At 46.3% G+C, this 24156-nt stretch overlaps 1 protein-coding gene across 1 annotated transcript; it reads right to left on the reverse strand.

Annotated features, from left to right (window-relative positions):
* Window positions 1-3735: 3735 nt before the first annotated feature.
* On the reverse strand, window positions 3736-8503 carry LOC142006921 (carbonyl reductase [NADPH] 1-like). The gene is made up of 4 exons (XM_074983430.1): window positions 8443-8503; window positions 8049-8362; window positions 5629-5736; window positions 3736-4191 (listed from the first exon to the last, which is right to left on the reverse strand). The coding sequence occupies exons 2-4, from the start codon at window positions 8332-8334 to the stop codon at window positions 3755-3757; spliced, it is 831 nt and encodes a 276-aa protein (XP_074839531.1). The 5' UTR covers window positions 8335-8362; window positions 8443-8503; the 3' UTR covers window positions 3736-3754.
* Window positions 8504-24156: the final 15653 nt, after the last annotated feature.

Here is a 24156-nt window from a genome sequence, read left to right on the forward strand (position 1 = left end):
CCTCTTTTCTCACATAGCCAGGAAGAGCTGCAGGGGTGGGGGACCTGGCTCTATAGCTCATAGAGGCCTCAGAGAGCAGGGGCTGCAGTGGAGCCCTCCTGGCACACAGACTCTAGTTACCCCATCCCTGCCCCCTGAGCTATTCCCCTGCCCACATACAATCTCTAGCTACATCCGCCCGCATTCAGCTCCTAGCTACTTCCTGCCTGCACTCTGAGCTACCCCCTGCCTATATACAGCCCCAAGCTACCCCTTCTCTGCACCATGTGCTACCCCTTGTCCACACGCTGCTTCTAGCTACCCTTCCCTGCACCCTGATCTCTGTTCCCTTGCCACATATAGCCACAAGCTACCCTCTGCCTGTCCCTTGAGCTATCTCCTGCCTGCATCCTAAGCTACTCCTGCCTGCGCCCTGAGCTAGTTGCCTACACATACACAGCCCCCTGCGATCCTTTCCTGAACCCCGAGCTGACTGCACACATCCCCTAGCTAGTTGCTGCCTGCACACAGCCCCTGGCCACTCCTCTTTCCCCACCCTGAGTTCCTCCGCCCTATACCCTAAGATGTTTTCAAAGTTCTTCAGCTGAGCCTCCCCCCACCACATCCAAGACAGGCTGGGTGGCTGCTGGCATGAATGGGGTGAAAATGGCTCTGCCTCCGTGGTCCTGCCATATGGAGCTGGTTTGAGCCTGCCGGGCCCTGCCCCAGAACAGAAGTCATACTACTTGTCACCTGAAGTGTCCCCCCCGCAAGCCCAGACTCTGCCCTCCCACCTCCTCTGATTGGCCCTGGGTGGGGGCGGGTACTGCACAGTTCTGATTGATTGCCACTGAACTCACTTGAATTTGAGCAATTTTACCGGGTGTCCCATATTCGTCATAGGGAAATATAGTCACCCTACTGCTGGCTCTAGGCTGGTACGGGGAGTTTGGGTGTGGAAGGCAGGGCTGTAGCCAGAGGCTGGGGAGAGGGGAGAGCTGGGTGGGCTGCCAGGCCCAAATGACCCCAGCCCTGGCTCTGCTCCCACCAGGATGCAGAGGCTTGCCCATCTCTGCCCAGCAGAGGCACAGAAAATAGAGGTGATGGGGGTGCACCTGGAGGCTAGTCTCACAGCTGGCTCCACCAGCTCCCAGGGTCTCACCAGCCCTGTCCAGGGCTCTGCTGCTTCTGTCCCTGGAGTCCTGCACACCCTGCTGTGGGATGCATCATCCCCTGCCTGGAATCCTGTTGGCTCTGTGTGAGTTCTCCACCTCCCTCCCCTAGGAGTCCTGCCACCTGCTGGCCCTGCCACATGTGTCATTGGCCCTCAGCTTCCTGCCATCCGCCCACCATGCCATGCGCTCTGCTGGCTCACGATGTCTCCCCTCCCACTCTCCTGTGTGGCTGAGTCAATGTAACACCAACAAGGCTGGGACCAGGATTCCTGGGGGCTAAAACTCCAACCTTGTTGTGGTCACCTAGGGCAAGGCTAGGATGTCCCCACTCGGGGTCCTCTCTGCACATTGAACGCTTGCCTGACCCACTGCTGACTACCTACAGTTCAAAGCAAATACAATTTATTAAGCAAAATTAAATATAAAAGAACAGAAAAAATGAAGTTAAAAAATGTTAAAGGGAAAACACGTGACTCTGCTCTGTGACACAGAGACCTCACAAACAGTGTCTCTGGAATGCCAGGACAGGTCACAGTCTGTTCCTTGTAGGCCCCAGGCCTCCTTCTCCAGCCATGGCTGTGCTGCAGATCAGAAACTTGCTCTGGGTGGCAGGACCCTTCTCCCTAGCATCAGCCCCTCCCCCGTCTGTCTTGCAAGGCCTCTTGGCTGGGGGAGCCCCCTTGCGCTGGGGCTCTACCCACAGCTCCCCCTGCTTCTCACTGCATCCAGTTCCAGTGCGCTTCTGCTCCAGCTCTATTCTCAGCTGCGCTGCCTCTAGCTCCTGGGCTAGTTCTCTGACCCCTCTGGTTCTGTCGGTGCAACCCCACTCCCAGAATGGGTTGGCCCTCTGCACTGTGGCTCAGGGACTCTGGCTTCAGCTCTCCTCCCCAGCATGACTGTGCTGCTGGGCTGCATCTCAGAATCTCTGTAGCTGGCATAGCCATGTTCCCAGCTCAGCTCAAGCACATCTTGTCTCCTTAGCTCAGCCCCAGTCACTCTCATCCAGGCAGATCCAGCTCACCTGGAGGATGGGAATCCCTTGACCTCCTGGCTCCCTGATTAGCCTGCACACCCTGTCAGTCAGGCTGACCTGGGGTGTTGGCCACTTCCTGTTCTTCCTGGGCATTATTAGTCTCAGGGTCCCTATTTCTCGTGGACTTCTCTCTTCCTTTTGGTACTGGGGCTAGCCAGCCAAAACTCCCCGCTGAGTTTTAGTAAGGGGCTAACAGTCCCCTTACACTAGGCATGTGTCTACACTTGCATTCCTCTTTTGAAAGAGGCATGCAAATGAGGTAAATAAAAATGCAAATGAGGTATAAATTTGCGTATTAAGCACCTCATTTGCATATTCCAATTTCAAAAGGCTTCTTTCGAAAGAAGAAAGCCAGTCAAGATGCTGCTCTTTTGAAGGTAAACCCCATCGTTGAAAGACTCCTTTTTCCCATTGAATAAAGGGAAGAAGGATTCTTTCAAAGATGGGTTTACTTTCGAAAGAGTAGTGTCTACACTGGCTTTCTTCTTTCAAAAGAAGCTCTTTCAAAATCACAATATTCAAATGAGGTGCTGAATATGCAAATTTATATCTCATTTGCATTTTATTTACCTCATTTGCATGCCTCTTTCGAAAGAGGGATGTACATGTAGACACACCCTAGCAGTCTGTCTCAATTCCCCTCTTCTTCAGGACTCCTTAATAAATTCTACACATTCAGGTCATCTTCTTCCTATCAGGTGTGGACCTTACCAAGCCAATCTGCAGCAGCCTCACCAGCAAAGTGCAAAGCCCTCAGCTGAGTGAGCAGGAGCCTTCCCTGGAGTGCATCTCCGCTGCCTCCCAGCCAGGCTCTCTCAGGTGGAAGTGGCTTATCCCTCTGCCCAACCAGCTGTCGGGGGAGACACCAAAAGTGTCAGGGAAGGGGGTGATGCTGGTTGAAAAGAACAGAGCCCCACTCCTTCCCTAGTAAGCCAAGTGGGAGGAGGCCCTTGACCCCCACATACCCTTCCAGTGCATTGTCTCTGAGTTGGCCCCTTTAGCTCTATTCCTTCAGGATATGTCTAGATTACATAGTTTTACAGAAGATCATAGTTTTACAGAAGAGCTCTACTAATCTGTGAAAGGCTACAGCACAGGGGTTGGAGCATTAGCCTGAAAACCCAGGGTTGTGAGCGCAATCCTTGAGGAGGCCATTTAGGGGTTGGGGGCAAATAGATTAAAAAAAAAAATCTGTCAGGGATGGTGCTTGTTCCTGCCAAGAGTGCAGGGGACGGGACTCCATGACCTCCCAAAGTCCCTTCCAGCTCTATGAGATGTGTATCTCCCTCCGCATACTACATATGGTTCAGCTCCACTGACCATTTTGGTGAAGGATGCCTAGTGCCAGTGATGAGGTCAGATTAGTACTGGGCTTGTAAGCATCACAGTGATTGTTACTGCCCCATATCAACTGTAGGAGGTGGAGATAACTCTTTATAAGCTCACCCTTGAACATCTATGGAGTGTCAGTCACCACCTACCTCGGAATCTCATCACTTGGAGAGTCACACCCAAAAACTTCTGTTCACCAAGTCTGAACAGCTTTTTTATTTTATTTTATTTTATTTTACCAATTTTGCACTTTCTTTTCACTAACAAACTGCCCATGAGGCCCATCAGCATCAGGGCTTAAGAGGGCTAAGTAAACCGGAGTCTCAGCTCCTTCATCTGGACTTTTAGTGGCATTGGGACCTGTCATGTCGGTTCTCACCCATCCAGGGCAACAGGCATTCAGAAGAATACGATCAGCTTTCCTTTTCTCATTCAGCATCCGGGCCTGAATTCTGGACAAGACTGTGACTCCGATTTTGGACACACCATAAGCAGTGTTGGGCCAGCCTTCCTTCTCATGCACTCCCTTCTTGGTGTCTTCCACAAACTTCATCATGAGCTTTGCTAGCTCCTCCTCGGTGATTGTGTCACTGCGAAATTTCTGCTGCAGGTCCTGGCTACATTTTGTGAGTGTCATAACGCTCATGAAACTGGATACGTTCACCACTCTGCCTATAAGCATGACAATACCACAGTGAAGTATTAAAGCAAAGGAGAACGGAAAGTAACTGATAGCAAAATAATGTTTCTATTAAAAATAGATATAATATTTATTAAAAATAAATGGTCAGGCAGCATTGTCTAAAACTAAATACATGAGTTCTGGACTAATAGTTAATACAAATGCTAAGAAAACAAACAGTGCATAACAAACAAGAGTTTAAAAGCAATTCATAATGCGTACATACAGTTGCTTACAGATGCTAAAGGCGGAGGCACTGAACATCAGCAAAGGCCAATGAGCACTCAGCTTGGAAGGGGTGGAAGAGTGGCCATTGATTTTGCCCAATCCTGTATTTGCTGGGTTTCAGGTTCCTGGTGTAACTTAGAGTAACCTACAGATCTATAGATACCTCCAGATTACTCCAGCTGTCAGTGCCCCCAAGGAAGGAATAGACGCAGTATATGAGGTTTAGTCAAGGGCCATCAGTCTAACCACAGAGAGATAATGAAGGAGACATGTCCCCAGTCATGCTGGAACAATATGTATTGGTTCCAGCCTGAGTGAGACAAGCACTCCAGCACTTTTTCGGGGGCTCTTTCTACGGGATGAGGATTGCAGACTGCGGTTAGTCTGGAGCAAGCTGGCTACAGGGCTAGGTGAGGCAAGCACCATCCTTCCACTAGCACTATTAAAGGGAGTGCTGGGGGGGGAGCCACCAGCAGAAGGAGTGTTGGTAGGATAGCTGGAACTATGCTGTGAAGGAGGATGGGGCTGGAGCTCTCCAGAGCCTTCACAGACTCAGCACAAGGTCTCTGTGTTGTTGCCCTTGCTCTCCTGTGGTTCACGCAGGGAGCTCACAGAGCTTGAGAAATTCACTTGGTTCTGGGATGTATATGAGCCTGACTCAGATAGTTACTGATCAGAATCTTTAAAAAAGCTATTTTCCAGCTAAGGGGACAGTTCAAACTGTTATGGGCCACCTGACCCTTTCTCAACCAATCGTATTTCTCAGACCAAGTGTATGTAACAAATATAGCAGGCCAGATCCTGAGTTGGAATGGATCAGCTTCACACAACACTTCCAGCAGCTGTGCCTCAGGCCCGGGATTTTGTTACAGTGCTGTGGATTTGCAGCTTTCACTTTTGTCGCATCCAACAATTTTTATATCCAAACATCCCAGGTCAAGTGTCCAATTTTCACTGTTCTTACACTCCAAATAGCACAAAATAGCAAAACGGTACATGGTTCCTTCTCTCTCCTTAAGGGGCTATCTATACTGGAAGTGCTACAGCAGCCAGGAGGGCTCTTCAGTGTAGCATGCATATTTATAGCAGTAAATAGGATTAGTAATATAATAGTAATATTGTAATACTAAGTTTCCTCTGCTTCAAAGCATCTAATTGTGGAAGAAGTTGTGGCAATATCAAGTGTATGATGAATTTACCGTGTGGTTTTATGAGCGGTAGTAACATGTTGCAGACATCTCGGGTTCCAAAAAAGTTGGTTTTCACTGTTGCCTCTGCTTGAATGTGAAAGGGTGTGGGATCATCAACTTTTTATGCAGAAATAACAAACAAAACAATGCATGAGAGTCAAACCACAAATCTGAACACATATGGAATTCCATTATATGTAAAAATTAACACACAGGAACATACACTGCATATTAATCCCTGTCTATCTAGAAAAGGAGAATTTATCTGGAGAGGGATGTGACTGTTCCCAGTGAATCATGATGCAGTAGTTCTAGCCTTAAGAGACATGAATGTAGCAGACAACAGGAGCTAAGCATTTCTATTCCCCTGCCCCACGCTTTCTGAAGGGAGTTTTAGTATCTCCTCTTTTGTCTCAAAAGGCTACTTAAGAATTGTGGGATTGCAATTTTGATTATGAGTAGTATGTTCCATAAAGAGGAAAAAATAAATAAACTGAGCTAAAAGAACATTATTAAAGTTGCTCAAAAGTTGAGAAGTGCAAAAACTAAGGCTTCCTGTGTAGATGCTGTTGTTAGTTACATAAACCCATACGCTATTGTCCACACACCTATGCAGGGAACCTTTGGGGGCATGAGAGGGCAGGACATGGAGTCCTTTGGACCACTTTAGCCAGCAGCAGTCTTAAGCTCCTGTTAGTGGAAAGGCAGGTTAGAGACACTTTTTTAACATCTCAGCTGTCCCAGCTGTGTGCTTCTTGCTGATGAGAATTCAACCCACATATTTTGAACAGCACCTACAGTGGAGCAAATTCAGATCCAAAAATTTGGGGAAGTCATCTGACCTATTTAGCGAAAGAAAGGGAAAGTGGTCTTTGGGGCAACAGTGTATTTAATCTGCAAATTATTTATTCTTGAGTTGTAATTAAGTCAGCCCCGAGTGACTCAGCTACCAGTTAGGATAGTACACTGACCCAGTTAAAACAGCTAATAGTCGTACATTAAACAGGACCTAGTTGCACTGTAACCATGCCCCTGGCCTCGCTGCAGAATGTAATAGGGATCTTAATACTGTTGGAGGATGGCAAAACAGCTTAGACTATTGATGGCAACCTGCACGAAAGACAATCAAAGGAGGGATTGGCATCAATTTAGTCACAGAGCAGTAAACTTCTCAGGTAGATTTGATTCAAATTTCTCAGATGCTGATTGGGCAAGAAGCTGAAGTCTGAAATGTGATACTTGGTTAATAAACCTTGAAGTATTATGTGTAGGGAACGGTATAATTAACTGTGCAATGCCATGTTCGTCACATGACTCTGCTTCTACGTGCTCAGAACTTTCTGGAGAATTCTCCACGCACGCGATTCCTCAAAACACCAGCTTACAGGCTTACTTTGATTTGGGACTATCTATAATTATAAAGTTAACCATGGTCATGAGAGCTTTCAGGATCAGGACTACAGTTTAGAAGTTTTCATGCTCTTTTTTAGTTCAAAAATGGAAGAAAAAAAACCCTTTGTCCCTTTGCTAATTTTTCTTACACCACAGCACTGCCTATGTGTTAGCTCTGCTTTCTAGCACCATAACAACGTACCTTTACTTAATGACTGAAGAAAAAAAAACTCTTTGTCCCTTTGCTAATTTTTCTTTCATCACAGAAGTAAAAAAAACAAAAACAAAAAAACCCCAAACCCTAACAACCACAACCTGATTATTTGACTTTTAAAGCATAATATTGATTTAACAATATGTGTTTACTTCTTTTTCTATGTTTTAAATGTTAGCACTGAATTACACTTAATGCTTACAAGGATGTGTCTTCGTCCCTGGCATATCTTGGGGTCAAGAGATGCACCAGCAATCTCCTGTAGGGGCCACAGCACTGCCTATGTGTTAGCTCTGCTTTCCAGCACCATAACAACGTGCCTTTACTTAATGCCTTTGCATTATCAGCAGACAAACTTTCTTCTAAAATAGCCAGCTGGATTGAGGCAGCGAGCTCCCTCTTTGATATTATTTGTTATTATGGTGATTTAAATTTAAAATTATAATGAAGTTTAAATGGAAAATTTAAGTAAACCAAACCAAGTTACCATTTTGTGCCTCTGCCCAAATTCAACTAATAAAGTGGGTGCACAAATTTGCATACTATAATAGGCCCTGATACTGATTGTGGCCCCCTGGTGTTAATACAGCAATCATTATTATTAATAATTATAAGTGCCAGCATAAAGCAATGCATCTGAAACCACATATTGTGCTTCTGTCCTAATGTTATGTACACCGAAATACTGTCTGCACCAAAACAATAGCTGTGTCAGCGAATCGAGTCACTACCTGGAGTAGACATAATCTAATTTTGTCTGTGGAACCATTTTAAAACCCTACTTTGGCCAGATCAAGGCTTTGCCCAGCAGCCAACATTCTACCTTTGAAAGCGATCCCTGCGTTGTTAACCAGCACATTCAGCCCTCCGTATTTCTCCTTCAGGAAGTCCCGCAGAGTCCGGATACTTTGCAGATCAGTGATGTCCAGCTGGTGGAAAAGCGGGCTCAGTCCCTCCTCCTGCAGCTTTGCCACTGCAGCCTGACCCTGTCCTGAATCCCGGGCTGTCAGGTACACATCCCCAGTGAACTGCTTACACAGAGCCTGCACAATAGCGAATCCGATTCCTTTGTTGCCCCCAGTCACCACAGCTACTGGGGTACTGGACATCTTCCACAGTGGAACTCAGGAGTATTTCCTGCAAAAGACAAAAAACCAGTTCTGCATTAATGGACTTGGCACATTAGATCATTAATACAGCCATTCTGCCAAGCTCACCGTGCAATTCCTCCCTACAGGTGCCAGGAGCTGAAAGCAACAGAAAAACTCTGGATGTTAGCAAAGCTCTCATTCACACCCCAACTCCTCCTCTTTGGGTCATGTGTTCCAGCTCTGCCCCTGGTTTGAAACTAACTCCTACTTGGCATCCAGCCAGACATAGTATACAGGTCCAGGCACTTTTCCTGGCTTCCTTCCAGAACTCCCTGGGGGTAAAGGAATAGACAGAGTCAAGACACAGTGGGGTTATATCTAGGGATGGAGCAACCAATTTAGCTGATAACATATTTCAACCACAGTAATGCTGCTGGTTGGCAACTTGATGGGTGCCCAGCATTGCACCGCTGCTCACGGTGCACCCCTCCATTTTGCCTCCACGGCCCTTGCACCTCTGGGTTTCTCCCATATTTTTTGATTAGAGTGTTCGAAAGCCGTACCAAGAGGTGAACAAGCAAACGTGGCAAAGCAGTGGCAACGTATAAAGTAAAATTAACACATAGGTTGTGGTTTGCCTGGCAGCACAAAAATGCAGGGCTGTTTCCAACAGCAAAACATATGCCAGGTGTTTACTTCCTTGCCACAGGGAGAGATGTTAAAATGAATTCCAAATAAGTGAGTCTTGAAAGAATGCAGCTTTGTGGTAGCCAGCACTATATTGGCTGTTCATTGGACAGTTTGGGGTGGTTGCTCTGGGCCCTGTGCTTTGGGGGGAGTAGGGGAGTTGTATTTTGGGAGCCCCCTGCACTTCTGGGAATGCAAGGCCTGGGTAGCATGGGGACCAGTGGCAGCATGACCAGCCCTGTTCTGCCTCCCCAGCTCCCAGCATTGCTCAGGAAAGGAGGGTTTGAATGTTTTGGGGAAGAGGTGGAATGGGGATGGAGTCGGGGCAGAGCAAGGGTAAGTTCTAGTGGTAGCCCTGTCAGTCTCAGGATATCAGTAAGACAAGGTGGGTGAGGTAGTATCTTTCGTTAAACCAACTGCTGTTGGTGAGAGAGACCAGCTTTTGAGCTCACACAGCATTCTTCCTCAGGGGCTCTGTGTATCATCAAAATCTCGTCTCTCTCACCACCACCAGTTGGTCAAATAAAAGATATTACCTCACCTACCTTGCCTCTGTGATAAGCCTCAGACAACCTGATAAAGCCTTACATTTCCTCATTCCACAAGAGTGAGCATTTTACAGTAACCATTACAGTACCAAGGTTAGGTGAAAAACAGGAAGGGCATGTGGAGGACATGACAACAGGAAGTAGAAATTCACAGCATTGTTCCTCTTTCTCAAGCAGTTTTTTGAGAGTCACCCATATAAAATATGCTACATTAGCAAAACAAACCTCCAGGTTGTTCGTCATCTAGTTACTTCAGCCTTGGTTCTGATTTGCAGCTTCAACTTGCCGCCAACTGTGAAACAGAGAACAACAAGAAGTCTTGTGGCACCTTATAGCGTAACAGATATTTTGGAGCATAAGCTTTCGTGGGCAAAGACCTGCTTCATCGGATGTATGAGTGGGTGGTGGTGGTTTCAGCGGGGTATTTAAAGAGTGGGGTCCCAGAAAAAGGGAGGGTCAGAGCTGACAAGGTCTATTCAGCAAGGTGGAAATGGCCCAGTATCAAGAGTAGGTATCAAAAGAGGAAAAGACAAGGCGGCCGGTTGGAGGAGCAGCAGACGGACAGTGCGACTGGTGGGTGGCTGGTAGGAGGAGCAGCAGACGGATGGACAGCACGACCAGCAGACAGCTGGTAGGAGCAAGCACAATGCCAGAAAGGTGCAAAGGTGGCATTATCTCAGGTTCCATGAGGGAATGCATCAGCGTGAGGTGTCAGTGCCCGCATGGACTGGACCAAGTTGTAAGTGGGGCATTTGAATTGGGGGGTGCGGAGAAGGTTGGGTGTGTGGATTGGCTGTTCACAGTATTGGACTGGTGAGCCTGAGAGGCCAAGGACATTGCTCAATGCATTTGAGCTGGGACAGTTACTTGAGAACTGGTTATGAACTCTGGGTGTGATAATTTTCCCAAGCTTATGCTAATTGACTTTTCTGCCTCTTTTATTAAAAAAAGTCCTTCTCTACACTCAGACTCTGTGCTTGTGAGTGGGGAAGCATTGCCTCTCCGAGGCGCCCAGGGGTGTGTGATGTTCCCAGGCTACTGAGTGGGGACTTGAGCCGGTTCTGTGTGAGATGGATGAAAAGGAACCCCTAGATGTTGAACCCAGCCCTGGTTGCTGCCAATTCCTTCCCGCAGAAGGGTTACATTCTGTACATTACCATTCTTGATGTCTGATTTATGTCCATTTATTCTTTTACGGAGAGACTGTCCAGTTTGGCCAATGTAAATTGCAGTGGGGCATTGCTGGCACATGATGGCATATATTATATTAGATGTTCAGGTAAAGGAGCCCCTGATGGTATGGTTGATGTTAGGTCCTGTGATGATGTCATTGGTGCAGATATGTGAGCAGAGTTGGCAGTGAGGACCATTGCAAGGGCTGCTTCCAGGCCTAGAGTCACTGGTTTGTTTAAGGTTGGCAGGCTGTCTGTAGGCGAGGACAGGCCTGCCTCCCAAGGTCTGTGAGAGTGAAAGATCATTGTTCAGGATGGGTTGCAGATCACTGATGAGGCGCTGGAGAGGCCTTACGTGGGAGCTGTATGTGATGGTCAGTGGTGTTCTCTTTGTTTTCCTTGCGAGGCCTGTCTTGTAGCAGGTGGCTTCTGGGTCCCCGTCTGGCTCTGTGAATCTGTATCCTCACTTCCTTAGGTGGGTATGTAGTGGGTCTTTGCCCACAAAAGCTTATGCTGCAAAATATCTGTTAGTCTATAAGGTGCCACAAGACTTCTTGTTGTTCTCTAAGCTACAGACTAACACGGCTACCTCTCTGATGATTGTTGTTAAACAGTTACACCAATCACAAGGGCACAGCATACATTTCTGTCAGCTAAAAACTGTAAGCAGAGGTTGAATTAATTGTAATAAATTACACTTTGGAATGCCATCATTGTGGTACCTTTGAGAAATAAAATAGTGGAGAGAGTTAAATGTTTACTGAGAGATTTTATTGACATAGGACTGTCCTTGCATTCTCTCCATGCCCAGCTACAGTGGAAGGTTTGGGTTACAAGGAATTCAGCTTGAGACCCTATAACATGCTTGGAAGATTTGAGGAAAAGATACTGGGAGATCTTAGTGTGGTCATTTATTCCCTTGAGGTCACGGAGTCTTATTTGTGGTTGAAAAGCCACATTTTAAAGTGCCAAACCTGTTCTGACTGAGGGCTTCTGAGCATTTTTGGCATCGATTCCAAAGGAAGCAAAATGAGGGCCATGATTACGAAACTAAGATAAACTGTAGTCTGCATCTTTCTACTTGGCCAATCTGATTTTGCAAAATATTCTGGGACAATGCTCACAATGGGAATTAAAATGAGGAAATTCCAGTAATTCTGCCAGGAAACAGAAAAGATGGATGGTATAACATTTAAATTACTATTTTTAATTTGCAACCAAAGCCCCATATCAGCAGTGGGATGCCATTGTGCTAGGCAATGTAAAAAAGTGTAGCCAGGCCCAGTCCTTGTCCACAGGATTTTCCACTCTCATGAAGTGTTTGGCTATGTGGCAAATTACTGCACAGTCAGCCCAGGTATGAATCTACAAGGAACCAGCTTTCTGTCCAGGAATGTCCTCTGTGGGCATTGGCACAGCACAGTGAAGGTCCTGATGTGTAGTTTGCAGGCCTACTGGGGGTAGGGGGAGAGGGAGGGTCGTTTGGCCTTGTCCTCAAGTTTAAAAGGGGTCTCACATTTAGTCACTCAATTTTTTTTTGCATTTGATAAGTTTCGCAACTTGTTTTTATGCCCATTCCTATTAGACCAAAATGTGAGGCACTCTCTCAACTTAGAGCTGCACATTTATACAAATAAGAGATCTGATTTTTCCTCAATTAGTGCAGTTGCACAGCAAGGCTAAAAGACACATTTGTTAAGTAAAAAAGTTCAAATTCTGTCTCACTTTTTTTTTGGTGCCTTATTTAGTTTTCATGTGTCATCATTTTATTTTTATTGTATCTACGGTCTTCAAAAGCCTCTGAGAGGGCTGGATAGGTTGGCATACTATCGCTTGAAAGTGTACTATGCTTGCAGGTCGGGTTTGACAGGAGTAATTAAACAGAGGGTACCTTGTTTCTTGGAAGACAGGCGTAGGAAGTAACTAGATCAGCAGGCTGAAAATGCAATGTTTGTACTAAGATACGTTAGTGGGTCAGTAGCAAGCTAAAAGAGAGAACATCTGAGTTTACTAAGATAAGAGGAGAATACACATGGAGCCATTTACTAGGAACAAGATACCAATGAGCATGGACCAAACCATGGTGGACAGTGATTGGGTCCTGCATAGTAACCAAGCTAATCTCAAAACATGGGATGTGATGTATAGTGAGAGTAAATGTATGTAAGGAAGGGGTTTTCTATGTAATTCTGGATGTGTGGTATACCCTGTACCCATCCCCTAATCTTGAGCCTGATCAACTCAAGTGTAATTTTACTGAATGCTAGTAAAGGAAGCTTAGTGATGAGTTTGGAGGGGAGCTGAGCTCTTGGGAATGGGGTGGATAAGGCCTCAGAAGCTACCCCAAAAATATTCTTGAGTGGATAAAGTCAGAGTGGCTACTCCAGCATACAGGTGCAGCAACTCAGATCTGCCTGTCTGAGGCAGGTAACATATGGAGGTCTACCAAGGCTGCTCCTCACTCTGACACTCAGAGTGCCCAAGGCCTTCAAGAGCCCTTAAAAATACCTTGCATCATTAGGTTTCTGTTTAAAATCTTCCCAAGGTCAGATTCCCTGACGGTGGAAAGTAGCTGCCAGCACCCAAATGAGAAATCCACTCTTTAGAACCCAGGCAGGCACACTTGGGATGTCTGCCTGTATGGTAACCCCAGGCTCTTAACCCTTTCTTAGGGGACAGCTTGAAAACAAGAGGAAGAAATTAAGCTGTAATCTGATAGCTGTGCTTTCAGTTTTAGGCATGCACATATACAGACCCTTCTCCAGGACACTGGAATCAAACAATCACTTTTTAAAGAAAGGTGATTTCTTAACAAAAAATTTATGTGACAATGCGTACCTGCTTGGTAGGTGTTACAGAACAACTTAAAAAAAAGGTAGATTAAAGTACAGAGAGTTACTTGCCTGGGACTGAGTTTAAAAGTCACAATGTACAGAGGAGAACATCAGCCAGCCTAAGACGTCCCACACCAAACCCAAAATTAAAAATATGTTGATCGTGTCTGACTAAACATTTCCTTTCTACTTACATACCTGTATGCCCAGATCTCCTTGAGGCCTGGATATTAAATTAATTCCTTAAGTCTGCTCACGATTAAAGATCTCTGTCTCTCTCCCCGCCGACCACACCAAAGGAAATATTCCCAAGCAGGTAACTGCTTCAATTTAAAAAAAATCTCCCTTTCTTCCCATGGGCTTGCCTGACTGCTTGCCATTGGAGAACCCACTCTTTATGTGTTTAACTCTTTTTACAGGCATTCATTCATGATGAGGTTGTAACCAGCATTAATAGAAATGGTTTGGAAAATTGGAAGGGTTTAAGAGTTCAAATACCCTGCTGGAGAAATGCTATATCCTGCTCAGAGAATTGTTGGGGGAGACAGGGACTGGTTGAAAAAGGAACTCCGGAGTGTGGTATTAGAGAGAGAGAAAAAAAATGCTTGATAGAACACAACAAAGGTCTGTTGAATGCCACTGAAATTTTCAAAAAATAGGACACATTGGCAGCCATGGAAAAAAATGGTATCCATTTTTTATCATAAGGTCAAGAAAGCCCAAATTGAATTAGTAGTTTCACAATGATTATTTTTGGTGGCTAACCCATTACAAACCAAATGTGCCACCTTGTGGAATGAATGTAACAAGCCTAAAGAACAAATGAAAGATGTAAAGGAGGAACCAGAGACCTATGGAAAAGATTTCTTCCTCTTGTTTTCAAGCTGTCCCCTAAGGAAGGGTTAAGAGCTTGGGGTTACCGCACAGGGAGACATCCCAAGTGTGTCTGCCCGGGTTCTGAAGAGGGGATTTCTCATTTGGGTGCTGGCAGCTACTTTAAATTTATATATTTGCATAAATTCAAAGTAACAAGCAGCCATCCTTCCAGATTGTATTTAGTAAGTACAGCTTTGCCGGCAAAGTGTAGTAAATTAAGAAATAAGTGCAAAATATAAACAATAGGTTTAGAACCTGGGAAAGAATTTGGCTGAAAAATATGATACTTAGGCTGCATCTACATAACAAACTTACTTCAAAGTTAACTTCAAAGGAAGCTGCTCTGTTGAAGTAGCATGCAGAGCATCTACTAACACTTTCCCTTACTTCGAAGTCACCACTCCATTCCCAGGAATGGAGTAGCGGCTCACTTTAAAGTTTAACTTCTAAGTTAAGTATGTGCAGACGCTCTGCAGTCCACCAAGGAAGGGGCCCCCCCCAGAGGACGTAGACACTCTGGCCAGCCCAGGAGGTAAGCACCAGGCTGTTTCCATACCCCTGGCCACCATGGCAGCATGCCAGGACCCTCTTGGCCTCCTGGGAGTCCCGGACGAGGAGTCCGAGGGCTCACAGTGCCCGGGGAAGAACTGTGGCAGGAAGGGATCCTGGTGGACAGAAAGTGAGCTGAAGGACCTCCTCGTTCTGTGGTGGGAGGAGGAGGCCCTTCAGCAAACCGGTGCCTGGCAGACGAATGCAGAGGCCTTTGACCAGCGGGCCAGCAGCCTAGACGACCTGTCCGCAGCATGCAGATAAAAGTTGAGGCACTCTGCCAGATTTACATCAAGGCCCGTGATGCTGCCAGCCGGTCGGGGGCATGGCCCATTCACTGCCCTCACTACCAGGAGCTGCACGGATGCCTGGGGCCAAGGAAGCCGCCCCCCAGCCCCCAAAGCATCTGGTTGACACTGCTGCTCCTCCTGCTGTGGACAGCAAGAACAAGGCGGGCCCCTCTGGCACAACGAGCCCTTTGTGTGGGGAGTGGCTGGCCAAGACCGAGGATGATGACAAAGGCTCCAGCAATGGGACCCTCATCATCGCCCTCCCCTCTGGGACACCCAGCTGAACCTCCTCCAGCTGAGTCTCACCCAAGCCCCTGGAGTCTCACTGGTCGCAGCCAGTACGTATGGAATGATCAGGATGTTGTCAGGGACAGGGACGGGGCCCCTCCAGGGACAGCCCCACAGCCCACACGCCGGGGGAGGGGGAGGGAACAGGGGCTGACCCTTGACAAGCGGAACCTTTGGGCACACAGGATCCCATAGGGCTCACAGGCCATCGGACAGCAGGGGAGCGGTGTGGGAGCCAGCAGAGCGGAGGCCCCAGACTCCCCAGGTTTGGGACCTATTGCTAACGGGCCATCCCCCTGTCCCCTTCTGTCTCCACAGGTCCATCATCAGGAAGACGCCGTAGCCCACCAGAGTGGGCTGTAGCCACAGGGGGCTGTGAGGCTACCTCATCACCTCAGCCTGCATCCCTTCATGGCCGTGGCAGGGCCTCCTGCAGATGATGTTGGAGGGATGAGGAGGCAGCCGCCAACCGGGTGGTCGTGCAGGAGATGACTGGGATGCTCTGGGACTGGCTGGTGATGGAGCAGTATATGTGGGCGCGGCTGGCCGGCAGCCTGGATGCTGTGGCCCAGGCCTTGGCCACCCACCACGCCCTTCTGCCTGCCCCCTTGCCAGCCTGCCTACAGCAGCCACCCCATAGGTGCCCCTCTGGCAGCCACCCACCTCACCCAGCTGCCAGTCTGTCCACAGCTGTCCCCCCAACAGCCTCCCCGCTGGCAGCCGCCGACCTCCCAGCAGACCTATCATTGTTCGCTTGCCTGGAGCTGGCTGAGGCAAGTGCCCTCATAGCTGCCCCCCCGGCAGGGGACCCCAGATCCAGGGCAGTAGGGGCAGCCGTGGCACCCAGCTCCCGACATCCCTGGGTGACTGAGCCTTCCCCCACCTAGCCTTGCTTCCCAGTTCAGTCCCTCCACATAGCCTCCCGCCTCTGTCCTGTGGACCATTCCCCCTGTGCATGGTAAATAGTTTCACATGTTGTTCTGTTTTGTTTTTCCAAACATGTTTATTCCCCCAATAGTAAAGTTTCTTGTTCCCACCTTAACCCTATGTCCCTGGTGCTTGGTGGGAGAGTGGTGGTGGTGGGGGGCGTGAGGAATGGGGAGCCCTGGTGCAGAGTGTAGCTGGGAGGGTCAGGGCAGGCCCTGGGTGAAGGCCTGGTACATGGCGTCCCGGATCCTGACCCCATCCCTCTGGGTCTTGTGGCATGGGGCAGTGGGTGGCTGTTCATAGCCAGCCCCCGGGTCAGCAGCCCAGCCCTGGGTAAAGGGCTCCCACCATCCCTGCACAAGGTTGTGGAGGGCGCAGCAGGCAGTGATTACTGCAGGGATGTTTGGAAGTCTGACGTCCAGCCTGGTGAGGAAGCTGCAAAATCTCCCCTTCAGCCTCTAAAATGTCTGCTTGACTGTGCCCCTGGCACGGCTGAGGTAACCATTAAAGGTGTCCTGGGCCAGCATGGGGCTGTATGAGACACGGGTGCAGCAGGTACACAGCGTTGGCGACGATGCAGGGGGGCATTGTGATGTCCCCAGATGGGAGGCCCCAGCTGCATCTGGCGTCCCAGCCACAGATGCAAACGTCCAGGAAATGGCCCCTCATGTACACCGGAGCCTGGAGTACCACTGAGTGGTACCCACTCCCGTTAATGTAGGTGCCCCTGCTGTTGTCCAGAGCCCGGATTGCCTTGTGTCCCCCATCCAGAACTCCAAAACAATTGGGGAAGCCCAGGTCTGCAAACCTGGTGAGGGTGGCGTCCAGGTCCCCCAGGGTCACAACTTGTGGCAGGAGCACCCTATTGATGGCTTGGATGACCTGCGGGGGTTGGGGGAAGGAAGACAAGTCCATGAATGCATGACCGGGAGGCCCCCTCCCCAACAGGGTCCCCTTCCCCCTGCTCTCTCCCTGGCAGCGACATCCTTCTCCCTGCCCACCAGGGGCCCGCCGCCCCTTGCCCAGTAGCCCTCTTCCCAGGGTAGGTCCTTGGTGGGGGCCAGACTTACCTCAGTTATCACCACTCTGACGGTGGCCTTGCCATTGTCAAATTGGTGGCTGATGGACCGGAGGCTGTCAGGGGTGGCTAGCCTCCACAGGGCGATGGCCACCCTCTTCCGCACCGGGGGCCACATCTATGTGTCCCGCTGCTGGAGGACTGGGGTGAGCCCGTGGCAGAGGTCTTTGAATGTCTGGTGGGTCATTCTGAAGTCCTCAGCCACTGCTCATTGTCCCAGTCCTTCAGCACCAGCCGGTCCCACCACTTGCTGGTGGTGGCAAAGCCCCATCAGCGCTAGATCGGGGGGTCTCAGGGGAGGGGCAGCTGTGCTGTGGCCAGGGCGTGCAGGCTGGGTCCCATGCAGGTGGCTCAGCCATGCCGCTGAAAGATCAGGGTGACCAGCATGGCCGGCAGGCTGGAAAGGACCTCGCCCCTGGGGAGGGTGCCAGCGATGTTGCTCAGCTGTTCTCCCCAGCATGTGCTCTGTTGCTGTCAGCAGCCTGGCAGACTTGAGCATGTGCAGAGTCGGGGTTTGGGAGGGGCCCTTTAAGGGGTCAGCTGGCTGTGAGCCCAGACGGGCTTGTTGGCCATGGGATCCCCCGCCGGCATCATTTCCTGACCCCTTACTTTGAAGTAGGGGCTAATTGTGTGTAGATGTTTAACTTCGAAGTGTGAAGCCTACTTCGAAGTAAGGGAGGGTGCATTTTGTGTGTAGATGCTCTATGTCTAAGTTGCTTACTTCAAAGTACAACTTCAAAGTAAGCAACTTCAAAGTTATTTTGTAATGTAGACACAGCCTTACGGAAGTAAGTAAGTGACTTAAGAGAAAAGGCTGAGGACTTAAAAGGAGCTTTTGCACAAATTAACAGCATAGAATTCCAAGGGAATTGAACAGTATGGGTTGGGGCAATGTTAGCTTGGTTTGAGAAAGAAACCCAATTATGACAGTGTAACCTGATACAGTCATGTCTGGTGAATTCATTATACTGCAGGCTTCTGTTGACAGATGGCAGATCTCTCAGAAGAGATCTGCCAGTCAGGAGCTGTCAGTTGACATCCCTGTACACCTTGTTCCGTGAGGAAGAAGCAGTAACTTGACAGAGGGGCTTTTTCTGACAGAACTGTCAGCAAAAGATATGCAAATTGTACACTGCAATTTGCATATCTTTTGCTGACAGTTCCCTGCAGTCTAGACACAGCCTGTGCAAAGGGGAGGTCATGGTGACTACATGCTTTCTCTCCTCCCCACCCAAGAAGCCTTGAAACCCATGTTGAAGGAAATGCACCCTTCACAATGAATGTGCCTGATCATTTGATCATTTGTGTTGGCTGCAGCAGGTATAGAGACAATATGATTGAAATTGGCTTACTGTGGATGATTGAGCTGAAATCACTAAAGGCTTAACTGCTTCCAGATGTATTAGTAGGAATGCAATATGGGCACAGAAAAGGGACGTAATAAATTGTACTGCTAAGTTAAAGGAAAAAATAAATGAAGCAGCAGCTAAAACTGCCTGTCAGAAAAATGTGTGGAACAGTGAGCTTACTAAAATCTCAGCTGAGATATAGAAGTAAAATAAGAGAATGAAAACAGCAGTAAAACAAAACATTGCTAGTATACAGCTGTTACCAAAGTTGACGCCAAAAATAGGGCTGTCAAATGATTAAATGAATCACAAATGTGAGATTAAAAATATCGTTGCTATTAGTTAGTTTTAATCACATTGTTAAAGAAGAACACCGTACCAATTTAAATGTGTTATAGCTATTTTGAATGTTTTCCTATATTTTCATATATATGGATTTCAATTAAAACACAATATAAAGTGTACAGTGCTCACTATATATATTTTTATTACAAATATTTGAACTGTGAGAGTGATAAAAGAAATAGTATTTTTCATTTTACCTCATACAAGTACTTGGGTGGGATCTCTTTCATCATGAAAGTGCATTGCACAAATGTAGATTGTTATATAACAAAACGATATAAAACTTTAGCCCGTGCAAGTCTACTCAGACTTACTTGTTGTTCAGCCAGTTGCTAAGAGATACAATTTTTTTAACATTTGCAGGAGATAATGCTGCCAGCTTCTTAGTTAAAATGTCACCTGAAAGTGAGGACAGGCATTCACAGGCCCCTTCTATAGTAGGCATAGTAAGCTTCTTACGTGCCGGATGTGCTAAACGTCCATATGACCTTTTGGCCACCACATGCTCATTTTAAAAAAGGCGGCACTAATTTGGGACTGAACTACTTGGCAGAGAACTGTACATCCCCTGCGCCACGTTTTACCCAAATTTTGCCATATATTTCATGTTATAGCAGTCTCAGATGATGACCCAGCACGTTTATGTTAAGAATACTTTCACTGCAGATTTGATAAAACACAAAGTTATCAATGTGATATTTCTAAAGATACAGATGCAGCACTTGAAGCAAGGTTTAAGAATCTGAAATGCCATCCAAAACCTAAGAGGAATGAGGTGTGCAACTTGCTTTTAGAAGTCTTAACAGAACACCACATTGATGTGGAACTTCAGAACTTGTACCACCAAAAAGAAAATCAACGTTCTGCTGGTGGCACCTGAATCAGGTGATGAAAATAAACAAGCTTCAGTCCTCAGAGATTTGGATTGTTATAGTTAAGACTCCATCATCAGCATAGACAAGTACTCTGGATAGTGGTTGATGTGTGACAGTACATCTAGCATGTAAATACAGTATTAATTTTTAATTGCTTAACAGACCTAAATAATCTGCTATATATTTTAAATGGTTTGTGTCTGTTTGTTCAAGAATTGCTCCTAAATAGTAAGAGGTTTACCAAATGTGGTATGCAAGTTCCTCTTATCATAACTTAAAGCAAGGTCAGGGTTTGGTTGTGGCAGGACAATGGGATGTGCATGGAATAGGACTGTTTTGTATCAAACGGTAAGGGAGGGGTGAGAGAGCAGGGACAGTTATATTCATGACTGACCACAAGAGGGCAGCAAGTGGACCAGCTCCTGGCTGCTACCTGGGCCACTGTGCTGTGCGGACCTGCTGTCTTGGGCTGCTCCCAGGAAGCAGCTGACATCTGAGCTATTCAGCCCCTGCTGCCCTAGGTGGTCTGCTCAGCCCTTCCCCCTCCATCCCCAGTCCACACTGGCTAGGTCTTCTAATATGTGTTTAATTAAAAGGATATGCCCAATGTTGTAGCAAGTGAAAAATGGAGATTAAGTTACGAAAGGAGTGTGCATTGCCATTACACATGCAGTGTGTACAGTAAAATCAATAAAGGACATATAAACAGAACATGGTATTGAATTAAAATCAAAAAAGGATTCCAAAGAATGCCCACAATAGGTTGTCTTCTTCTGGTGGCTGTGTGCTACAAAAGTAGAAACTAACCTAACAGCTTGAAAAATTAAGACGTACAAGGAGTGAAACCCTACCATCAAAATCCTGTTCAAAAATGCCACACAAGTTGTTAACTATGCATGACAGAGTTTTTCTAAATGATGCAGTGACCATTCGAAACCACAATAAAACCTCCAAGCTTGAAATCCTATCCAAAAATTCTGTTTAACTGGTTTATACACCAAGCTTAATATTTATGGTAATGCATATAACTACAACTATTGGTAACGTGTTGCAAGATGATAAACATAAGGCAAATGAAATGAATTACATAGAAAATATGAAGAAAGAAAAGCAGTGGAAGATAGGCTTGACTTGCCACAAATCACTGAACATAGAGGAAATTTCATTTTTTGAAAGACAGGGTTAGTGAAGTAACTAGATCAGCAGGCTGGGAATGGAATGACTGTGCTAAAGAAAGTCAATGAGTCAGTAAGCTAAAAGATAGCATGTGTGAGTTTGCTAATATAGGCAGGGGAACACCCAGGGACCCATTTACTAAGAACAGGATATCAATGGACAAGAGAAATCGGGAGTGGTAAAGATGAGGTAAGGAGTAAAGTTGAACTTGGATAGCATGTGGACATAGGCTAAAGAGCAACCTGTACAGAGACTGGCTTGGTCATTTTGGAAGAAAGAATCCCACATGCATAGTGAATGCAGGGTGAAGTGTAAATGTACATAAAGGAAGGAGGTTTGGACAGGTGGAATTCCTCATCCTTGAGCTTGATCAACTCCAGTCTAGTTTGATTGTATGCCAATAAAGAAACCTTAGTAATGAGTTTGGAGTAGAGTGAAGTTCTAGGAAAGCAAGTTGATAAAGTCTCTGAAGTCAAGCCAATATACTCTTGATTATGTCTCAGAAGCTACTCCAACATTAAGCTACACTTGTGGTTATTCACTGTGTTGTAGCAGCCTCTACATGGGACATTACCGTGTAACCACTTTGCTGCGCAGTAGATTTGCATCCTGGCTTGCTGCAACTTGCTGTGTAGATAGGCTGTTGTTAGTTTTATAATGTGCATAACAGTGAGAACTATGAGCACTATGAAGTTGATCTGATCAGGCTGAATTTCTTCATGACTATTTTATTTATTAAAATAGTTTACTAATTTCTTTTGGTAAATGTCAACAACTGATGGCTTGTATGCAAACAACGTTCTGGATACTCTGAACAGTGCAGATGTAAGTATTGAAGCTACATACCCTATCAAGTGTACATGATGCAGTATCATGACAATATTTTTCCTTTATAGGTTTATGTACCTGTATTCAAAATAACATGAAACTGCTACTGATGATCTAGAATTGTGTCCCAATAGTGCCGGTGCAAAAAGAAAGAGAGACTATAATATTCTAGAAGGTACTAAAGCTGCAATAAATAAGTGCTTTTGCATCCACTACTTCATTTGGCAGCAAGCTTGTTTATGCTCAGATCCCAGGCACTAGACAGGGCCAGAGAAGTGGTATTTCTGCATTGCAGAATGTGAACAGGAGACCATTTGGACAAGTTTTCCCAGTTGGTATTATGGTTAAATTATTTGTATTGCAGCAGTGATGTGTTTAGTTTACATAATTAGGGTCACACAAACAAATCAACTTGAGACACAAAGACAACTGCAGCTTGTGACCCAAATCTGAGTATTATTGCACAACATTAACATGTAAGGCCCCATTATACTCAGCACTATATGAATGCATAGTAACAGATAATCCCTAACCTAATGAAGTTACAATCCTAATAATCCTTGAAAATAATGTTTACCTATTGTCCTTACAAATCAATCTGTGCACAGAAGCCTGCAGATGAAAATTTGGAGGACACATGAGAGAGAATTATAAAAATAATTAAAAAAAAATAGTTCTGGCTCTCCTTCTTGGGTATACTGTTCAGAGCTTTACGTATATAGCTACAATTCATGAAAATTATGTTTACATTGCACTTAAAGCAACTGACCCATTCAAGTTTTGTACTATTAGAAGAGCAAAGTGGAAAAAAAAGCAGCAACAAATGTTATTTTTTGAATTACCGTAAGAACTAAATTAATTTATTCTGAACTGTGGAAAAGTCTATGACTATTCAAATTTATTAATTTGTTTTGAATTTGAAAATAACAAAAAAATGTGACTTTAAAAATGGGCTAAAAATGACTCTCAGGGTGACTAACTGTAGATCTAATACTTCAAAGCCTTTATTTTGAACAAACTACTCTGTAGCTTCAGAAAACAGAGTAGGATGCAGCCTGTACACTCAGTAAAGTCAATGGGATTTTGCTGATGACTTCAGGAAAAGCAGAATGAGGCCCTCTCTACCCAATAGTTTGAGGAAGCATTGAACTGAACAGTGTATGGAGTCTTGGTGACTTCTGGGCTGAGAGTCTAATGGTTTAGCATTATCTTTGCCTTCTCACTTGAAATGAAACATTCTATTCCACACTGATGTGGTCACTTTTAACATCAAAACATTACACAGCTATCAATATCACTGGGAACAGAAACAGAGAGGAAGCCGTGCTAGTCTATACACTATCAAAACCAAAAGCAGTCAAGTAGCACTTTAAAGACTAGCAAAATAGTTTATTAGGTGAGCTTTAGGTGGGTCTGTCCCACGAAAGCTCACCTAATAAACTATTTTGCTAGTCTTTAAAGTGCTACTTGACTGCTTTTTGTTTTGACTGGGAACAGAGTGTGAAGTGACGAAAAAGAAAACTTCCTCTCCTCTTTCCCCCCATCCCCCTCAACTGCCCCATGAAAGCAGGGGTGGAGAACCTCTGCCACACAAGCTACACACTGAAAGACACCCACTTGGGTGGTTGCTCAGAATGCTATCTAGCTAATGAGCACAGCACCCACAGCTAGGTTTTTAACGTCTACTGTTGGGGCACATTTGCATACGCCTTGGTGCATACAAAAGAATTATTCTACACTTGGAAAAGATTAGAGGAACATTGGCCGGCTGCACACGGTTCACAGCTGTCAGGCCACGAGGTGGTTTGTTTACCTGAGTGTCTACAGGGCACCGAACCCCATGGTTCCCAGGGACCATGGTTTGTTATTCCACACCAATGAAAGCTGGGGGGCTCTGTGCCTGTGGACACTTGGGTAAGCAAACCATCTAATGGCCTGCCAGTGGCTACCCCGATGAAATGTGAGGTCCAGAACTTACCCACTCCTACACTAAAAAGAATATAAAATTTCAATAAAGG

The sequence above is a fragment of the Carettochelys insculpta genome, chromosome 1 (assembly GCF_033958435.1).
Source record: "Carettochelys insculpta isolate YL-2023 chromosome 1, ASM3395843v1, whole genome shotgun sequence".
NCBI lineage: Eukaryota > Metazoa > Chordata > Testudines > Carettochelyidae > Carettochelys > Carettochelys insculpta.

Excerpts from the sequence above, each read along its gene's own strand:
- LOC142006921 (XM_074983430.1), bottom strand. The coding sequence starts at position 8,334 with ATGTCCAGTACCCCAGTAGCTGTGGTGACTGGGGGCAACAAAGGAATC. Across the intron at positions 5,737-8,048 it reads CGCAGGGATCGCTTTCAAAG|TTGATGATCCCACACCCTTT; the intron begins GTAGAATGTTGG and ends CTGCATAAAAAG. Across the intron at positions 4,192-5,628 it reads ACCGCTCATAAAACCACACG|GCAGAGTGGTGAACGTATCC; the intron begins GTAAATTCATCA and ends TCATGCTTATAG.